At 43.9% G+C, this 18,440-nt stretch overlaps 1 protein-coding gene across 4 annotated transcripts in view; it reads right to left on the bottom strand.

The window, feature by feature from the left end:
* Window positions 1–1,373: 1,373 nt before the first annotated feature.
* krit1 (KRIT1 ankyrin repeat containing) overlaps window positions 1,374–18,440 on the bottom strand; it is a 75,287-nt gene continuing 58,220 nt past the window's right edge. For all 4 annotated transcript variants that reach the window (XM_038797912.1, XM_038797914.1, XM_038797913.1 and 1 more), the window contains 6 exons: window positions 13,969–14,120; window positions 12,380–12,546; window positions 5,993–6,080; window positions 4,163–4,366; window positions 2,200–2,316; window positions 1,374–1,824 (listed from right to left, as the gene is read on the bottom strand). In XM_038797912.1, the coding sequence (XP_038653840.1) occupies window positions 1,735–1,824; window positions 2,200–2,316; window positions 4,163–4,366; window positions 5,993–6,080; window positions 12,380–12,546; window positions 13,969–14,120 (818 nt within the window). In that variant the 3' untranslated portion in view covers window positions 1,374–1,734. The remainder of the gene's footprint in view (window positions 1,825–2,199; window positions 2,317–4,162; window positions 4,367–5,992; window positions 6,081–12,379; window positions 12,547–13,968; window positions 14,121–18,440) is intronic.

The raw sequence follows: 18,440 nt of genomic DNA, 5'->3' as shown, positions 1-18,440 counted from the left end.
GAGTTTAAACGGCTGCTAGAGTCAAGTATGGACTGAAAACAAAGCCTCGACAACCTTGTCCTGGCAATTACTGAAGGAGAAATTGGAGAGTAAATACAGAAGTGGAAGAAGAAAAATCAAATGGGTGGACAACATTTGAAATGTGGACGGAGACTAGAGAAGACGATGATGCCAATGTCTTCAATCAGGATTTAGTGGAAACAAACAATAAATGCCCAGCATTATACTTACATAAGGTTTTGTGAGAATTTATATTTTCCTCAGTTATCTTTGAACTGATTCTGTTCTTGGATTTGTTTATTGTCACATGTACCAAGGTACAGTGAAAAGTATTGTTCTGCGAGCAGCTCAACAGATCATTAAGTACATGAAAATAAAATAAAATAAAAAGAAAATACAAGGAACACAATGTAACTACATGAACACCGGCATCGGGTGAAGCATACAGGGGTATAGTGTTAATCAAGTCAGCCCATAACAGCCTAACAAACTGTTACCTGTTAGGAGTCTGGTAACAGCGAGGATGAAGCTGCTTTTGAGTCTGTTTGTGCGTGTTCTCAGACATTTGCATCTCCTACCCGATAGATGAAATTGGAAGAGTGAGTAAGCCAGGTGGGAGGGGTGTTTGATTATGCTGCCCTCTTCCCCCAGGCAGCGGGAGGTGTAGATGGAGTCAATGGATGGGAGGCAGGTTTGTGTGATCGACTGGACGGTGTTCACGATTCTCTGAAGTTTCTTGCGGTCTTGGGCCCAGCAGTTGCCATACCAGGTCGTGATGCTGCCAGATAGGATGCTTTCTATGGCGCATCTGTAAAAGTTGGTAACAGCTAATGTTGACATACCGAATTTCCTTAGTTTCCTGAACAAGTATAGGGGCTATTGTGCTTTCTTGATGGTAGCGTTGGCGTGTGTGGACCTTGATTTTAGAATTAAGATTGCATTCTGTTCGTTTGGGCTTCTGCCAGCTATCATGGAAATTGCCATCATAATTTTAAAAACTCAATCAGATCATATCTCAACTTTCTCATCTCCAGAGAATAACTTAATTTTACCCATTCTCTTACCCATCTCAAAATGGGGTGCCTAAAACTGAACACAGTATTTCAAAAGAGTTCTGACCAATACATTGTACAACTGCTGTACTCCCTCTTTGCTTTTATTCTCTTATTTCTGGTGAAGGCGAGCATTTAATTTGCTTTATTAAAAAAAATCCATGATTGAGTTAGTTCTTAATCACGTTGTATCTGAACACCCAATACCCTTATTCACTTGCATACCCCAGTGCTTCGGCATTTGGATGGTGTTGCCACCTGTCATTTGTCAAAATAGCTAAACAATTATACATAATTAATACATTAAAAATGCAAACCAACCAAAATTAAAAAGGTGCTCTTTTAATTTATATCAAAAAAAATAAATGGATACATTATAATGCTTTTCTAAAATGTTTTATAAAATGTACCGAACAGCACAGCTATCACAGTAATAATGCATACTCCAAGGCTAGATTTTGCTCTTTTACGAACAAATGAAACTATTACTTCTTTTGCAAAGAAATCAAGCAATGGAATTATCACACACTTAATCTGTTAAAAAGAAATACATCAAGTAAGGTGTACATGATTCTTCAATATCATACAAATATACAACGAGAGGATTTTTTTCTTGGTTCCTTAATAATCCAAAGTCAACAAAACGTTCTGGTCAAGGTAAAGATGTCCTGATATTTAATGGTTACCCATATCCATGCCTCTCTGCCAAGTTTCTTTCATTTACACTCAGTTGGCCACTTAGTTTCATCAGTAATTTCACAATCAGACCAGCCTGCGGAGTGGAGGTAGAAATAAATGTTACTGAAAGGTAAGTACAAAGGGTGCTATAAAGCAACTTCACAACTCTCAGGTCTATATTATCCTGCTAGTTTACAGTTGAAAATATCTTCCTATATCAAAATCTGAGCAAATATTTTTGAAATTAAAAGTAACCTAATTGCTTTGAAGATTCATGTCAAAAGAAAATTTCAGATTCTTTAAACATCAGCTCCATTACTATGTCAGTTTGATCAGTTTGTTATTAGCTATATCGACCACATAAATGATAAGAAATAGATCCTCATATGTACGCAGTGTTTAAACTCCTAGCTTTATCTGAAAATTGGATGGACTCATCTTTAAATCAGCGCTGTTGAGAATTTCTTACCTGCTTTGAGTGCACTACAAGGCTCATTTTATTTTCCAAACTGTGAATTTGAAAGTAGGCATCTGCTTCACCCAACTGCCACATGAGGGCGCCATACTTAAGGCTAATCAGCAAAGCCTGGCAAAGATTGAGACGCATCAAGATAAGGATTAACATTAGGACCAACTGTATTTGCAGTTCTGGAAGTACATACATCAGAGCCACCAACAGTTAAGAATCTCTACACCTTCTGAACTGTAGATTCTCTGAAAATAGCCTATAGGGATGTATTTGAACACCTACATATGGTACTGCAAAGACAGATGGAGTAGAATTTTAAACCACGAGTCACAGATGCGTAGCTGCCACCTACAGTCTCTAAATCACTTATACATGTTACCAAAAAATATTGAAAACATGCTTGGAACAGTGGCACATATCTCCCAGGAACTGCTCAAAGGCTAGGCAATGTTGCAAAGTGGAAATAGGTGGTTTGGGTGATGGATAGATGCGGAATTTAAACCTCAAGGCAAGGTTGGACAGGAAGCCATAGTGCTCAAAACACCAGTCACTCAGTATATTGTGCTAATTGTCTAGTGGTTGTTAATTTAAACAGAGTGTAAGGACTAAATGGAAGAGTCCATAACTTCCTGATTCTCCAGCGTCACATTTAGGGGGTACCCCAATGATGTGCTGGGGAATCCCTCGAGGTTACCACGCAAGGGCTTAACCGGCAATTGCAATTACGCTGGACGGGGAACCAGTCCACAGAAGCAATTTAAATAGTTAACTTTGTATGGTCCTGCCAGTTTTACTCTGATAGGTACTCTGAAAGAGTACAAGTAAAAAAATAACAATTTCTAACACTAGCCCCTTCCCGGTCAGACCTGACCCGACCGTCCTCCCGGGTCCAGCATGATCCCCCACCCGCCCCCAACCCCACATCGTCATAAAAAGGGGATGTAATTTTGTTCCCTGCGCCTCAGTCAATCCGCGTTGATGCAGCCTGAGGCGCGCTTCTTTGCTCCTGTCTCAGCCAGCCTGAGTGAGGAAGGGTGGGCGAGACAGGGGCTTTGCAATTTCAACAAGTCCATCCGGAGTGGCAATCCTCCAGAGACCGCTATTCTTGAGTAAGCTACGTGCTAAGAATATAGAATTAAGGAACTACTCTTTCTCAACAATTGTCTCTAATAAAAATTGCCACTTCAGAAATTATTCTTCAAGGGCAGCACGGTAACACAGTGGTTAGCACAGTTGTTTCACAGCTCCAGGGTCCCAGGTTCGAATCCCGGCTTGGGTCACTGTGCGGAGTCTGCACGTTCTCCCCGTGTTTATGTGGGTTTCCTCCAGGTGCTCCAGTTTCCTCCCAAAGTCCAAAGATGTGCTGGTTAGGTGGATTGACCATGATAAATTGCCCTAGAGTCCAAAAAGGTTTAGGTGGGGTTATGGGGATAGAGTGGAGATAGAACAGTACAGCACAGAACAGGCCCTTCGGCCCTCGATGTTGTGCCGAGCAATGATCACCCTAATCAAACCCACGTATCCACCCTATACCCGTAACCCAACAACCCCCCCTTAACCTTACTTTTTAGGACACTACGGGCAATTTAGCATGGCCAATCCACCTAACCCGCACATCTTTGGACTGTGGAAGGAAACCGGAGCACCCGGAGGAAACCCACGCACACACAGGGAGAACATGCAGACTCCGCACAAACATTGACCCAGCCGGGAATCGAACCTGGGACCCTGGAGCTGTGAAGCATTTATGCTAACCACCATGCTACCGTGCTGCCCAGATGTGGGGATGAGATGGAGGAATGGGCTTGGATGGGGTGCTCTTTTCGGGGGTCGGTGTGGACTCGATGGGCCGGGTGGCCTCCTTCTGCACTGTAGATTCGATGAGGCATTTTAGAAGGTAATAAATAAATGCACATTTGTTGTTACATTCTAAATTCTTTGGGAGACTGTACTATCAATTTACCTTAGTTTCCATGTTTAGCAGATGTAGACCTTTTGTGTTTACACCAACATGTACTTTGACAACTTTATGACTTGAGCTTGCTTTAGTATATACTTGTCCTGTGAAAAAAGCTGCTCCATAAGTTGGAAATTCCCAGCAAATCTGCAGGAAAAGACGTTGAAGGTGGTGCATCTCCTTACTGATTCCTTCGCGACTGCTAAGGCTCTGTTAAAGAACATATTCTGTTAAGATATATATTCTGAAGTAAAACATTGCCAGTGCAAAAAAAAGATAAAATTTTATATATAACAAACATATTTTTTTTAATGGCTATATCTAGCCATATTCACATTGCAGTTTAAGAACTGTAGCCAAATAGTGTAGTTTTCAATTAATTGTGATTATTTAGAAACTTGTTATAACATTTTATTCAATCCCACTCGGTATTAATCAGTAACTCGGTATTGAGTTTGTAATCAAGACTGTGGCTACTTGTTGTTCTCAGAGTTATCAGTTAAACTATTGCAACACAGAAGATATTTAGACAGTCATTTATACAATGTGGCATTTCCGCCATTAAGAACTGCTAACCAATTTGGAATTTGCAGATTTTAAGGAAGAACATTACTCTATTTGCTTCTACTATCAAGTAGCAAGCCTTTCACAATACATGTCTGGTAGGTCACAGTTGGAGCAAATGTGTGCAGTTTTAGTGATTCCATTACACAAAGCACATAAAATCATGAGAGCGTATATCATTAATTCACCAGGAAAATGGTGGGAAACGAGAGTGACCACAAATCTTGAAATACTGGGATTATACTAGAACAAGGAAGACTAAGAGAAGATGTATTAGAGGTTTTTAAAATTATGATTGTCTTGATAGATTAGAGAAAGACCGACTTTCTTCTCTGGTTGTGGAGACAAGGGATCATCAATTTAACATTGTCAATATAGTGTTACATAGCTGGTTGCTAAAGCATGCTGGAGCTTGAGGCAGAGGCCATTGTACTTTTTAAGGCAAACTAGTTTAACATTTGAAGTGGGGAAAGATAAGGAACATTCAGAGCAGAGGCTTCATTTGGAATTTTCTAGCAAAGAGCTGCCTCATGCACTTGTATGGTTAATATAGTGGCTGGTTTAGCACAGGGCTAAATCGCTGGCTTTGAAAGCAGGCCAACAGCACGGTTCAATTCCCGTATCAGCCTCCCCGAACAGGTGCCGGAATGTGGCGACTAGGGGCTTTTCACAGTAACTTCATTTGAAGCCTACTTGTGACAATAAGCGATTTTCATAGGGGCTGGTTTAGCACAGGGCTAAAGAACTGGCTTTTAAAGCAGACCAAGGCAGGCCAGCAGCACGGTTCAATTCCCGTACCAGCCTCCCCGAACAGGCGCTGGAATATGGCGACTAGGGGCTTTTCACAGTAACTTCATTTGAAGCCTACTTGTGACAATAAGCGATTTTCATTTTCATTTTCAATTAGGGCAGATTTTTCAATTTACTCAAGCTGATCTAAACCACATATTCAAACTATTTTCTTCTCTGCGAGAGATGCAAATTCAAAAACTCAACACAAGGGAAGCAATAGGCTATTTATTTACGGTACACTTTCCTTCCCCTTTTGCAACTGTAATTTAACTTGTCTCACTTCATAGGCCTTAATCATTAATTCAAACGGCAGTTAAGACACTAACATTCAGGTCTCATTCATGCCACTTTTAATTCAGATGCAAAAGTTACAAAAATACACTGGGGGAATGCCTGCATCTCCATGGTATCTGCTACATGCATGCTGAAGAATTCAACTGCTGGGAAGTGATGAGTATATCAAAATTTATTTAAACTGACCTTGTACTCATGTAGAATCCTACCGATCCAATGTGGGGCCTTGCTTTTCAGTTTGGTACATGGTAATATACACTTGAGATTTTCTTCACTGAAATGAATAGGAGTCTATTAAAGTAATGTACATTGTGCATAACAAAATAGACAACCAATGTTCACTTTCATTGAAGCATGAGGAAGATAAAATTTTGTGAAATGGCAAAATAAATTACCTCTGCAGTGGCAAATGCATTATTATGATGTCAGAATCTTACACATTTAATTCTTGCTCTATATTTAATTTACCAGATCTTAGTCAAGGTACAAATACCCCAAGCATCCCTGGCTAGAGAAGATAAATTAATTGGACACTGCTGCTGTCACAGGAACAACACAAGATATCAGGAGAGGGGAGACTTAAAATTATCTTCAATACCGGCTTGGGTCACTGTCTTTGTGGAGTCTGCACATTCACCCAGTGTCTGCGTGGGTTTCCTCCAGGTGCTCCAGTTTCCTCCCACAGGTCACAAAAGACATGCTTGTTGGGTGAATTGGATATTCTGAATTCTCCCTCCGCGTACCCGAACAGGTGCCGGAGTGTGGTGACTAGGGGATTTTCATAGTAACTTCATTGCAGTGTTAATGCAAGTCTACTTGTGACAATAATAAAGATCATTATTCGATAAGAAATAAGAACAGGGTAGTATAATAGGGTTCATTCCATCAAAAATGTGTTCTTCAAAGGCAGCTGAAAATGTTAGCGATTGCTGGACCTAGAGGGGATCCCATGGCTACACCATGGTTATACAATCTATTTGAGCATATGTTGATGTAATGGTTTCTGAAAGATAGATGATAAGCTAGAATTTTACGGAAGTAGTTCTGTCAAAAAGGATGCCAGTATTTTGTACTGATACCACGTGTGTTTATCCAGCAAAAAACTTGCAAAAATCATGAGGATGTTAGATAATAAGCTAGAATTTTACAGAATTTGTTCTGTCAAAAGGATGTCAATGTTTTGTACTGAGCCGAGTGTGCTTATACAGCAAAAAAATTGCAAAAATCATGGACGTTGTGTGAGAATTGGCAAAATTCATACAGGTTAAAGGAAACACTGACACCAAAGGACACTTCCACTTGGTCAATTTAACCATCACTTTGCCTACTGGCACTGTCTACATGTGGAATCTATATGATACTGGAGCTCAGTGGTGCAAAACTGAGAGGTTCTTGACTCCCGGGTCAGCTGTTACAGTAGCCAACTGGTAAATTTAAGCAGACAGAGACAGAACAGCAGCACTTTGGCTATTTACAATTGATTATAATTAAAGTCTAGTGACTGAATGAAGTTTTTGGAGAAGTTGTAATTCAGAAGAAAATCACTTGCTCCAACTATAACATTGTATACCCTGAAATCCTGCTGTGCATTTAAATGTGAAGGAAATAAATTTCTTCAAATGGCTTAAAACTTTTAAAAATAGCTGACAGAGGACTTCTAGTGGTGGCATGTAGGTGGAGGTCACACATTAGGTGGCTCCTGCTAGAGTCCTTGGTTTTTGGACTTTTATGCCCAGTTTCAGGGGTTGTTTGTGAATGAGCTGAGGGAAGTTATAAGGAAGGAGTAAAATGCTGATGGCCCAGAAGAAGGAAACTGGAAAGAAGGGGCGAGCGAAAGTCTGCTGTCGAGTGATTTGGTCAGTCTGGCGGGAAGAAAGATGTCGGAGACTGGGTCGCTGGGTGTGGCTGCTTCCCTCACACTGGAAACTCTGACCGAGGTGAACATCGGGGGAGTTAGAGAGGCTGTTCGCCAAGCATATGGAGGTGCTGTGGAGAGAGATGATGGCTGCTATGAAAGAGTGGACAGAGGAGGCGATTGTCCCGGTAATGGCAGCAGTGATGAAGACGCCGGTCGAAGTGTGGGAGCAAGGAGAGACGTTGAAGGGGGTGGAGGAGGCATTGTCACAACAGAGCAATCAGTTCACCTCGATCGGTGAGGAGCTGTGGAGGGTTGCGGAGGCCAAGAAGGGGCTCAGAGTCAAAGTGAAGGACCTGGAGAACCGTTAGCAGGGGTTACCACACTAGCAAGTAAAGGTTGGCTGATGAACAGGAGTGGGGTGGGGGAGGGGCTGCGGTCTCTGGAAGCTGGTTGAGCAGGATTCGATGGGCCTGGGAGGTGCGAAAAGAGGATTGATCAATACTGGGAGAGGGGTTTGCAAAAGGAAATGGATGGGGTGGATTCTGGGGGGTGGGGGTATTCGATGGTAACAAACGGATGGGGATGGCCAGGCCAGAGGGGAAGGGCCTGGAGATATGATGATGGCAGATAGGAGAGGCAGGAGGGGGTGAGAGAGACACCCCCCCCCCGCCCGTCAGAACATTGATGTGGAAAGTGACAGGTTAGGAGGTCCGGTGATGAGATCGAGAGTTTTCACACACTTAATAATAACAATTAGGGTAGCATGGTGGTGCAGTGGATAGCACTTCTGCCTCACAGCGCCGAGGTCCCAGGTTCGATCCCGGCTCTGGGTCACTGTCCATGTGGAGCTTCGCCCCCACAACCCAAAGATGTGCAGGGTAGGTGCATTGGCCACACTAAATTGCTCCTCAATTGGAAAAAAATGAATTGGGTACTCTAAATTTATAAAAAAATATATTATAATAATAATCTTTATTATTGAGGGAGAATTCAGAATGTCCAATTCACCTAACAAGGACGTCTTTCGGGACTTCTGGGAGGAAACCGAGCACCCGGAGGAAACCCACGCAGACACAGGGAGAACATGCAGACTCTGCACAGACAGTGACCCAAGCTACCATGCCGCCCACTTGAAGAGTTTAAAGGCTGCAGGAGACCCATTTGAGGATGATGGATCAGCTGAGGCTTAAGAAGAGGTGGGCGAGTCAGGTGTTTCATTCGGGGTTTGATAGTAGGGCTCGGGGGGGGGGGGGGGGGGGGGGTCGTTATATTGGTGGGCAAGAGAGTGAGATTTCAGATGGAGAAGGTGGTGGTTGATCAGATGGGTAGGTACATTGGAGTAAATAGTGCGTAAGAGGGGAGGCTGGTGGCGCTGGCAAGCATATATGGCCCCAATTGGGACGATGCCAGATCACAGAAACAGGCCCCTCGACCCTCCAAGCCTGTACCAGTCATGATACCAACCTTTGCCAAAACCCTCAGCACTTCCTTGAACCGTACCCCTCTATACCCATCCTTTCCGTGTGTTTGTCAAGGTGCCTTTTGAACGCTTTTAATGTATCTGCTTCCACAACCTCCCCTGGCAACGAGTTCCAGGAACTCACCACCCTCTGCATAAAAAAAATCTGTCTCGCACATCTCCTCTAAACTTTGCCCCATAGACTATGCCCTCTGGTGCCTGATCCCTCCACCCTGGGGAAGAGTACCTGCCCATCCAGTCTGTCCATGCCCCTCATAATCTTGTAGACCTCTATCAGATTACCCCGCAACCTTCGTCTTTCTAATGAAAATAGTCAGGGTCTATTCAGCCTCTCCCACATAGCTAACACCCTCCAGCGTCTAAGTGGCACTGCCACCCGGGTGGGGTATCCTCACTTGGGGGGGGGGGTAGTGTCCATGTGTGTAGGGGTGACACTGCCCTTGGGTGGGGGGTATGGCTGACCGATAAGCTCACTTAGAGATCAGGGCACCCTTTCAAAATGGCGGCCCAATCTCTGAATTTTTGATTAGCGCTGGGGTTCTGAACTCAAAGTTGGGCTAAACCGGTGAGAAAAACGCCCTGAAAAACCCGCTACAAAGTATCGTAAGACATTTTTTGCGTGAATCGCATCAAAGCGTGCGAGGAATTTTATCGGAATCTGTATAGGTCTGAGCCACCGGAGGAGGAGTGGGGGATGAGGGACTTTCTAGGTGGGCTGGCTGGAGTGTCCGAGGTTCGGAGAGGAGGAGAAGGCACGGTTGGAAGGGGGAGGTCTCGGCGATTTATGGGAGGATTTTGGAGGAGAACGGGGTGTCTATGGTTAAGGCAGTGGGAGGAAGAGCTGGGGGCAGCACCGGAGTAGGGATTGTGGCGTGAGGTGCTCCGGAAGGTGAATGCCTCGACTTTGTGCGCGAGGTTGGGCTGATATAGCTGAAGGTAGTGTACAGGGTGCACCTCACAAAATCAAGACGGCTGTCGAAGGAGGTGGAGGATGTCTGTGAGTGATGTGAGAGGGGGCCTGCGAACCATGTTCATATGTTTTGGTCCTGTCTGAAGCTGGAAAGGTTTTGGAGGACGGTATTCAGTATAATCTCGGGAGTCTTACATGTAACATATGGATCCCGGTCCCACAGAAGCCATATTCGGGATGTCAGACCGGCCGGAGCTGCCGGTGGTTGCGGGAGCAGATGTTTTACCCTTCGCCTCGCTGATTGCTCCCAGGTTGGCCTTGTTGGGGCGGACGTCAGCTTCTGCACCCTGTGCCTTGGCGTGACAGGGACGGGGGTGTCTGCTGGAGTTTTTAACTCTGGTGAAGTTTGCGCTGAGGTTGGGGGGGGGGGGGGGTTTGTTCATCATCCACTTTTGGGAGTTGGTTACTGTTGATTGCTTAGGGTTTGTTTGGGGTTGTTTTGTAAAATTGTTGAAAATTTGCTGAATAAAAATACTTTTAAAAAAGCTGACAGGGCACTTTCAAATTAGCACTTTAACACTTTAGAAAAGCACACCATGACTTTTTCCAAATAATAACAGATTATTTTCTCCTAAACATTTCTTTCGGTTAAGCTTAAGGTTAGACATTAGAGGTGGCAGTTATGTCACAGTATCACACTACTGTATGGTATATTGGAATTATATTTCCACTGAGCACAAACTCTTGTTATCTTTACTTGTTGAATCCTGTGGTACTCAGAATCACAGAATCTTTACCGTGCAGAAGGCCTTGGAGTCTGCACTGGCTCTCTCAAAACACATTCTACCTAGTCCCACTCCCCTGCCGTACCTCTGTAACCTTGCATTTTATTTCCTTTCAGATAGCATCCCCATTCAATCGTACAAGCTTCTTTCCAGACTCCATCCACATTCTGGGTGAAAATATTTTTCCCTGCATCACTTTTACTCCTTTTGCCAATTATTTTGTATCTGTGCCTTCTAGTTCTTGATGCTCTCTTCAGTGGGGATAGTCTCTCACTATTTACCCTGTCCATATCCCTCAGGATCTTGAATACCTCTATCAAATGTCCCCTCCGTCTTCTTTTCTTCAAAGAAAACAATTCCAACATCTCCAATCTATCCTCACGGCTACAGTTCTTTATCTCTGTAGTCATCCTTGTGAATCCCTGTATTCTCTCTCCAATGCTGTCACATACTGTCACTGCTTTCATAAACCAACATTTAAGTACTGTAAGAAACTCTTTTTTTAAACATTCTACAAAGACAACATTTAAAAAGATATCTCAAGGCATCAACAGCTTAAGGTGCTAATAAACCATTTAGTTTCACTTTTGAGGTTCAAGCCATCATCTCAGTCCTCAGTGTAGCTACATTGGGACACACCACAAACTATTTATCCTGCAACAGATTAATGGTGCTCTATGTTGTTTACTGCAGTTGTTGAGATCATCAAATCAAAAAGCAAGGCCATCTTGTGTTTTGTTACCTTCAAACACAGGGGAGTCACTTTCCCTTCCATTCATAACATCAACGGTCTAACAATTCAGATAGGCAATAATAGGCTTCCCATTTAGCGAATCATAAGAGTGACATGTCTGTTTATAAATCTAAATAATGAAAGGTTTCTCACCCATACTATTAAAATAAAAGGTGAGACACAGAATAGAGAGATCTGTTAAAAACCTTGAAACTGAAATCCTTGTGCTGCAGTGGCAATGTCACTGGGCTAATATTCCAGAGGCCAGGATTAGGCTTTGGGAACACAGGTTCAAATTCCACCACAGAAGCTGGTGGAACTTAAATTCAATTAATAAAAAAATCTGAAATTGAAGCTATTCTCAGTAACGGTGACCAATCATCGATTGTCCTAAAAATCCATCTGGCTCACCCGTGTCCTTCCTTTGGGGAAGAAAATCGGTTGTTGTTACCCAATTACTCAGAGAGTGGTTAGGGTGTGGAATGGACTGCCTGGTGTGATAGTGGAGTCGAACACTTTAGGAACTTTCAAGCGGTTATTGGATAGGCACATGGAGCACACCAGAATGACATGGAGTGGGTAGCTTGATCTTGATTTCGGACAATGCTCGGCACAGCATCGAGGGCCGAAGGGCCTGTTCTGTGCTGTACTGTTCTAATCTGGATTATATGTGATTCCAGACCCACAGCACATGGTTGACTCTCAATTTCCCTCTGAAATGGCCGAGCAAGTCACTCAGCTGTAGCATTTAGGCATGAGCAACCAATGCTGGCCTGCTAATGATGGCCACAATGAAAATGTACTCACTTGAGGAATCCCTGCTTATGTTTTTTACTCTCATAATTTCCATAGATGATTTGGAGGAGGAGACCAGCCAGCGTTATCAATTGAGTGTCAGCACATGGATATAACCCTTTCAGCAGGCTACTACGTGCTTCATCGAATAGAATAAGGATAGCCAATGGATCATCCACCTTGAACAAACAAGTTAAAATATATATGTTTACATGCATAAACAAAGTGCACATATACAATGAGCCGTGCACTAAATAAAATTCATGTCAGGAGATAACACTTGCATAGTAAGAAGCAATCCACCTTTTGCCAGGGCTCAACCTATGTTATAAGGTTACTGTCACCAAAAAGAACAAGAACAATGTAAATGGCTCTCCTGCCAATTATCCCTGCCCAACACACATGGCCTCTATTATCAACACCTAATTGTAAATCAGGGAGACAATCCTGCATCACTAAATTCTGCTTCATAGTCCATATTTAGGGGATTGGATTCTCCGATTCTGAGACTACGTGCTGACACCGGCATGGGTCATCTGGACTCGAAACGTTCGCTCTTTTCTCTCCCTACAGATGCTGCCAGACTTGCTGAGATTTTCCAGCCTTTCCTCTTTTGGTTTCAGATTCCAGCATCCGCACTAATTTGCTTTTCTAGAAGTGAACAATACAGATCAACTAGTCCCCAGGTCTGTGATGTGTAACCGAGTTCAACAGAGACCTCACAATCAGCATGTGTAGATGAAATAATTGTAGTTTCAAGCTTTACTTTGGTTTACAACACTACCACAAAGTGCATATGTGTGGATGGCAGAATATCAATTAGAGCAGTGATGATTCCTCACTGTCCCAATACTCAAATTACCTGCCAGCTTTCACAGGTTCATACATGAAAAATGACAAAACAGCCAGTGCCTGAGGCTTGGAGAACAGAAAAAGCAAGTCAAAGGCATGAATGATTTTTTAGTCACCTTTAAGAGTCGGGGTCATTATTCTCTCGTGTTGCTGGCTGCGATCAATACATTATGAGTGAAATTTACTGACCAACCCGCAGTGTTTTTCGGCGGCAGTGGCAGCCCACCGGTGAGATTTTCTGGTCCTGCCGTTGTCAATGGATTTCCCATTGGCTGCACCCCTAGTCACCAGGAAACGCGTGGGACCGGAATATTCCGTCAGCATGAACAGCCAGTAAATTCCACCATAATGTTTTCAAATTTAAAAAGTAGCTTGTGAACATTTCCCACTGAAAACAAACTCTCAGAAATTGCTTTGTGGGCTCTTTTGTCAGCTGCAATACAATGGAATTCTCTTTTATTCATCACAGGTTTGACAAATATAATCAAAGCCAGCACTTCTGCAATAAACAGTTCACTGTGATCACTTATTTTCACTGTGGCTTAACTGAATCTTCAATAAACAGACATGTGGATTCAAAACCATCCTCACACACTAGTTTAAATCCAATTTCGGTCTCCTTAAATGATGGTATGACTACTATATGATGACTAAAAGCTATTTTCGGCAGTGGATGAATAATAAGGCTTGATAAACATGCGTTTCGCACATTTAAAGAACTTTGTAGTTATCAAAGTATTAGTACTAACCTTCTTTTCAGTCTCCAGTAGAAGCCGAACATCCCTACGCAGGAAAAGCTGTGGTTTCTCCAAGTGAGGGTCGAGGCTTGTTAATTCTGCAACTATTTCTGGCCAGTCTCGCAGGTGCTGTAGTGACTTATGGTATGGTTTGAGCTGCAAACCTACATAAAAAGAAAATAGGAAAATAATCTAGATATAATGTGGCAGAGTATTAACATTAAACTTAGTAAATATTACTTAGAAAGACAGAAATGAGAGAGCTACATGGTTCAAATGGGTTAAACAATGGCATTCTATTTCTGGGAACTTGATTAAAATCTAGCCCAGGCTGCTGGGATGAACATTATCTCTGTTTGTTGGTTTTAAGGTCCAAAAATAAAATGTGATTGAGTGATCTCAAGCCTATCCTGGTAAACCTATCCAATCTTATCCTGGCACACCTCAAAATGAACCCTAATCTCACTCAAGATGGCTGGTACTGTATTTGACATGAGAGTGCTTCAAGCGGACACTGGATAGTATCTCCAGCAGCAGCACAAAGGACCAGGCCAAGAAAAAGGATATAGACAAAGCTAAGCTAGTTAATTCTTCCTGATGAAGGTCTACAAGATTATGAGGGGCATGGATAGAATGGATGCATGCATTCTTTCCCAGGGTGGAAGGATCAGTCACTGGGAGGCATAAGTTTTTAAAAATAAATTTAGAGTACCCAATTCATTTTTTCCAACTAATGGATAATTTAGCGTGGCCAACCACCTACCCTGCACATCTTTGGGTTGTGGGTACGAAACCCATGCAAACACGGGGAGAATGTGCAAACTCCACAAGAACAGTGACCCAGAGCCGGGATCGAACCTGGGACCTCGGCGCCGTGAGGCTGCAGGGCTAACCCACTGCACCACCGTGCTGCCCTAGGGGGCATACGTTTAAGGTCCGTGGGGCAATGTTTAGAGGAGACACGAGTGGCAGATTTTTAAAAATGTATTTTTTTACACAGAGGATGGGAGTGTCTGGAATGCGTTGCCAGGGGATGTTGTGGAAGCAGATACCTGAACCCGAGACATGACACGTGTAGTGTCTCCCACCCACTCTCCTCCTCTAACCAAAAAAAAGACTGGTGATAAGGAGCATCGGTCTTCAGATTTTCGGCGGGAGCAGTGGCCAGGGGTCTGTCGGGAAGGTAAGTTTACCTCTTTTAAAAATTTACCTTGAAGAGTGACATCACAGCAAAGCAGTGACCTGATTGGCTGGTAAGGAAAGTGCTCCAATTAGCAGTAGCTGGGAGAAATTTAACTCTTCGTGTGTTGGTAAGTATTGTGATTGGTAAGTACAATCCTTATTCCTTTCACTTATTCATTATTTGAGATTATATTTGTAATCAGTTAAGGTAAAGTGTAAAAATGGCAGGAGATCCCAGACCCGTGTTATGCTCCTCGTGCTCAATGTGGGAGTTCAGGGATGCGGCCGATGCCCCTGACTCCTTCATGTGTGGGAAGTGTGTCCAGCTGCAGCTACTGTTAGACTGCATGAAGGCTCTGGAGCTGCGGGTGGACTCACGTTGGAGCATCCGCGATGCTGAGGAGGTCATGGATAGCACGTTCAGTGAGTTGGTCACACCGCAGATTAGGATTGGTGAAGGAGACAGGGAATGGGTGACCAAAAGGCAGAGAAAGAGCAGGAAGGCAGTGCAGGTGTCCCCTGCAGTCACTGCCCTCCAAAACAGGTATACCGTTTTGGATACTGTTGGGGGAGATGACTCACCAAGGGAAGGCAGTAGTAGCCAGGCTCGTGGCACCGTGGCTGGCTCTGCTGTACAGAAGGGCGGGAAAAAGACTGGCAGGGCTATAGTCATAGGGACGTCAATCGTAAGGGGAGTAGACAGGCGTTTCTGTGGTCGAAAACGAGACTCCCGAATGGTATGTTGCCTCCCGGGTGCACGGGTCAGGGATGTCTCAGATCGGCTGCAGAACATGCTGAAGGGGGAGGGTGAACAACCAGTTGTCGTGGTGCATATAGGCACCAACGATATAGGTAAAAAACGGGATGAGGTCCTACAATCAGAATTTAGGGAGTTAGGAGATAAGTTATAAAGTAGGACCTCAAAGGTAGTAATCTCAGGATTGCTACCAGTGCCATGAGACAGTCAGAGTAGAAATTCAAGAATAGTCAGAATGAATACGTGGCTTGCGAGATGGTGCAGGAGGGAGGGGTTCAGATTTTGCAGGCACTGGAACCGGTTCTGGGGCGGTGGGACCATTACAAATCGGATGGTCTACACCTGGGCAGGACTGGAACCAATGTCCGAGGGGGTGCTTTTGCTAACACTGTTGGGGAGGTTTTAAACTAATGTGGCAGGGGGATGGGAACCAGATTAGGAAGTTAGAGGTCAGTAAAGAGGCAGCAACTAAAGCCAGTAAGGTACTAGATAATAAACTCAATGTGACTAAGGGGAAGAGTAGACAGGGAAGAGATGATGAACGCAAAGGGACAGGTGGTCTGAGGTGCATTTGTTTTAACGCGAGAAGTGTAGCAGGTAAGGCAGATGAATTTAGGGCTTGGATTAGTACCTGGGAATATGATGTTATTGGTATTACTGAGACTTGGTTGAGGGAAGGGCAAGACTGGCAACTAAATATCCCAGGGTATAGATGCTTCAGGAGGGATAGAGAGAGAGGTAAAAGGGGTGGAGGAGTTGCATTACTGGTCAGAGATGATATCACAGCTGTGATTAAGGAGGGCACGATGGAGGATTCGAGCACTGAGGCAATATGGATAGAGCTAAAAAATAGGAAGGGTACAGTAACATTGTTGGGACTTTACTACAGGCCTCCCAAAAGCGAGCGTGAAGTAGAGGTACAAATATGTAGACAGATTATAGAACAATGTAGGAGCAATAGGGTGGTTATGATGGGAGATTTTAACTTCCCCAACATTGAATGGGACTCATGTAGTGTTGGAGGCGTACATGGAGCAGAAGTTGTAAGGAGCATCCAGGAGAGTGTTTTAGAGCAGGATGTAAATAGTCCAACTCGGGAAGGGGCCATACTGGACCTGGTATTGGGGAATGATCCCGGCCAGGTAGTTGAAGTTTCAGTCGGTGATTACTTTGGGAATAGCGATCAAAATTCAGTAACTTTTAGAATACTCATGGACAAAGACGAGAGTGATCCTAAAGGAAAAGTGCTAAATTGGGGAAAGGCCAAGTATAACAAAATTCGGCAGGAGCTAGGGAATGTGGATTGGGAGCAGCTGTTGAAGGGTAAATCCACATTTGAAATGTGGGAGTCTTTTAAGGAAAGGTTGATTGGAGTGCAGGACAGACATGTCCCAGTGAAAATGAGGGATAGAAATGGCAAGATTAGGGAACCATGGATGACGGGTGGAATTGTGAGACGAGCTAAGATGAAAAAGGAAGCATATACAAGATCGAGGCGACTCAAAACTGATGAAGTTTTGGAGGAATATCGGGAAAGTAGGAAAAATGTCAAACGCGCAATAAAGAGGGCTAAAAGAGGTCATGAAATATCTTTGGCGAACAGGGTTAAGGAAAATCCCAAAGCCTTTTATTCGTATATAAGGAGCAAGAGGGTAACTAGAGAAAGGATTGGCCCACTCAAAGACAAAAGAGGGAATTTATGTGTGGAGTCAGAGGAAATGAGTGAGATTCTTAATGAGTACTTTGCATCGGTATTCACCAAGGAGAGGGACATGACGGATGTTGAGGCTAGGGATGGATGTTTAAATACTCTAGGCCATGTCGGCATAAGGAAGGAAGAGGTTTTGGGTATTCTAAAAGGCATTAAGGTGGACAAGTCCCCAGGACCGGATGAGATCTATCCCAGATTACTGAGGGAAGCGAGGGACGAAATAGCTGGAGCCTTAACAGATATCTTTGCAGCATCCTTGAGCATGGGTGAGGTCCCGGAGGACTGGAGAATTGCTAATGTTGTCCCTTTGTTTAAGAAGTGTAGCAGGGATAATCCAGATGAATTATAGACCTGTGAGTTTGACGTCAGTGGTAGACAAACTGTTGGAGAAGATACTGAGGGATAGGATCTATTCACATTTGGAAGAAAATAGACTTATCAGTGATAGGCAGCATGGTTTTGTGCAGGGAAGGTCATGTCTTACAAACCTAATAGAATTCTTTGAGGAAGTGACAAAGTTAATTCATGAGGGAAGGGCTGTAGATGTCATATACATGGGGCGCAATTCTCCGCTGCCCACGACGTGTCGGAGAATAGCGGGAGGGCCTTCCCGACAATTTTCCCGCCCTCCCGCTATTCCCCCCCCCCACGACACGAATCGCTGCTCGCCGTTTTTTACGACGAACAGCGATTCTCCCCAGGCCGATGGGCCGAGTTCCCAGGCCTTTACGGCCGTTTTCACGAACGCAATCACACCTGCTCTCACCATTCGTGAAAACAGCCGCAAAGTGCCGTCCCGGACAACCATGGCACCGATTGGCACGGCCGCATCAC

The sequence above is a fragment of the Scyliorhinus canicula genome, chromosome 5 (assembly GCF_902713615.1).
Source record: "Scyliorhinus canicula chromosome 5, sScyCan1.1, whole genome shotgun sequence".
Taxonomy (NCBI): Eukaryota; Metazoa; Chordata; class Chondrichthyes; order Carcharhiniformes; family Scyliorhinidae; genus Scyliorhinus; species Scyliorhinus canicula.
This window is presented reverse-complemented; position numbering and strand designations above follow the sequence as displayed.